The 1,681-nt window shown below is 38.4% G+C and overlaps 1 protein-coding gene across 3 annotated transcripts in view; it reads left to right on the top strand.

Moving 5' to 3' along the window:
* GAK (cyclin G associated kinase) overlaps positions 1 to 1,681 on the top strand; it is a 53,461-nt gene that overhangs the window by 48,103 nt on the left and 3,677 nt on the right. For all 3 annotated transcript variants that reach the window (XM_072405015.1, XM_072405014.1, XM_072405013.1), the window contains exon 27: positions 1,414 to 1,590. In XM_072405015.1, the coding sequence (XP_072261116.1) occupies positions 1,414 to 1,590 (177 nt within the window). The remainder of the gene's footprint in view (positions 1 to 1,413; positions 1,591 to 1,681) is intronic.

Raw genomic sequence — 1,681 nt, 5'->3', positions numbered from 1 at the left:
GAGAAAGCCAGCTGGCTTTTTCTTCTAAGGAGAGGACACCCGACGCTGGATCACGACGCTGGAACACGGACCCGACGCTGGATGAGCACAGCGGGACCAGGTAAGTGAGATTTTATTATAGACGAAAAAGTACGGGGTTATCGAAAGTAGCAAAAAATTTTTGGATGAAAAAGTACGGGGTTAGCGGTTGGGAGGTTAAAGAGATCAGATCTGTTTATTGATCAATTTTTTTTTGAAAAATCATTTTTTTGAATGGGCAAATTATCTTAGCTATCTTAGGTTTCAAGATGTTCTTTAGAGAACAGAATTTATTAGTTTCATTGCTTTGTGTGTCACCTCTTATTTGCGTAAATATAAGTAGTCCCCGAGTTAAGGACATCCGACATATGGACAGACAACTCCTAGATACCAACTAGGCTTGATGGGGGGGGAGGGGGTGGTTTGCATGACTTGCAGAAGAAATCCTTTGCTAAACACAGCTGAGACTCTTCTGCAAGCTCTTGTAAGTCTTTAATGACAAACTCTGCAGTTGTTTCTTTTTGCATATCAAAGCACAGCTTGCTCCCGAAGAAATGTCCAGGCTCCATCATTTTTTTTTTTTTTTTGCTTTGTGATTAACCCACAGTGAGGATTTTATACAGTAACTGAAACCACACTGCTTAATAATATATTGAGGCAAACATCTGTCCTAATTGCTTCTAATAAAATAATGTGCCTGTTCCGATTTACATACAAATTCAACTTAAGAACAAACCTAAAGTCCCTATTTCGTATATAATCCAGGGACTACCTGTACTGTCAACTTGTTAACTGTATCCATCAGAGCAGGTCCCACAAGAAGAATTTTTCTTCCTAGTAGCTGCCTAGTACCGTATTTTTTTTTATCATCCATGAAAGGGACACATGAATCAAATCCCTTTGGATATTTCAACAAAAAAAAAAAAAAAAAAACTTGCAGCCAGCTACAGGATAACCTCACTACCAACAGCATGACTTTTTTTTTTTTTCTACATAGCTCAAGTATTGTGGCCTGGTTGCGTATGGACACATGTGGCTATGTGTCTGCAATATGTCTCGTGCTTTCCTTATTATCCCCTAAGTACTCTTTGGATACCTCCCAGGTTCCAGTATAGCCATATCTCTTGCCTTGTCAGTTATAATCCTTAAGGCGATCCAGCAGAACCTTATGGGGTTTTTTTTGTTTGTTTTTTGGTTTTTTTGGCTAAATTGCTAGTGGACACACAACAGAGATTCCAAAAGCATTACTGAGCTCTTCCTTCCAGAATCTATTTCTTATATGGCTATCTTATCTATCTTTGCTGGCTCTGCCCTACCCTGAGCCAAGTTACTCTACTGTCTCAAATATTCTTGCTTTTTTGTTTTTTGGTTTAACACTTCTGTTTAACGTTTTAGATTTTAGACTGGATAGAAGGTAAAGAAAGAAATATAAGAGCTTTGATATCTACCCTACACACTGTACTTTGGGAAGGAGAAACAAAGTGGAAACCTGTCAATATGGCTGAGCTGGTAACTCCTGATCAAGTGAAAAAATATTATAGGAAAGCAGTGCTTGTGGTTCATCCTGACAAGGTAAGACATTGGACTGAGTCTATTAAAAGCATTCTACATTAACCTCCCTAGCGTTCTAATTCTGTCATTTTTTGATGCAAAAAGTGATCCT

Source organism: Pyxicephalus adspersus, chromosome 3 (assembly GCF_032062135.1).
Source record: "Pyxicephalus adspersus chromosome 3, UCB_Pads_2.0, whole genome shotgun sequence".
NCBI classification, from domain to species: Eukaryota; Metazoa; Chordata; class Amphibia; order Anura; family Pyxicephalidae; genus Pyxicephalus; species Pyxicephalus adspersus.
The sequence above is the reverse complement of the archived record's forward strand: the minus strand, read 5'-3'. Positions and strand labels throughout refer to the sequence as shown.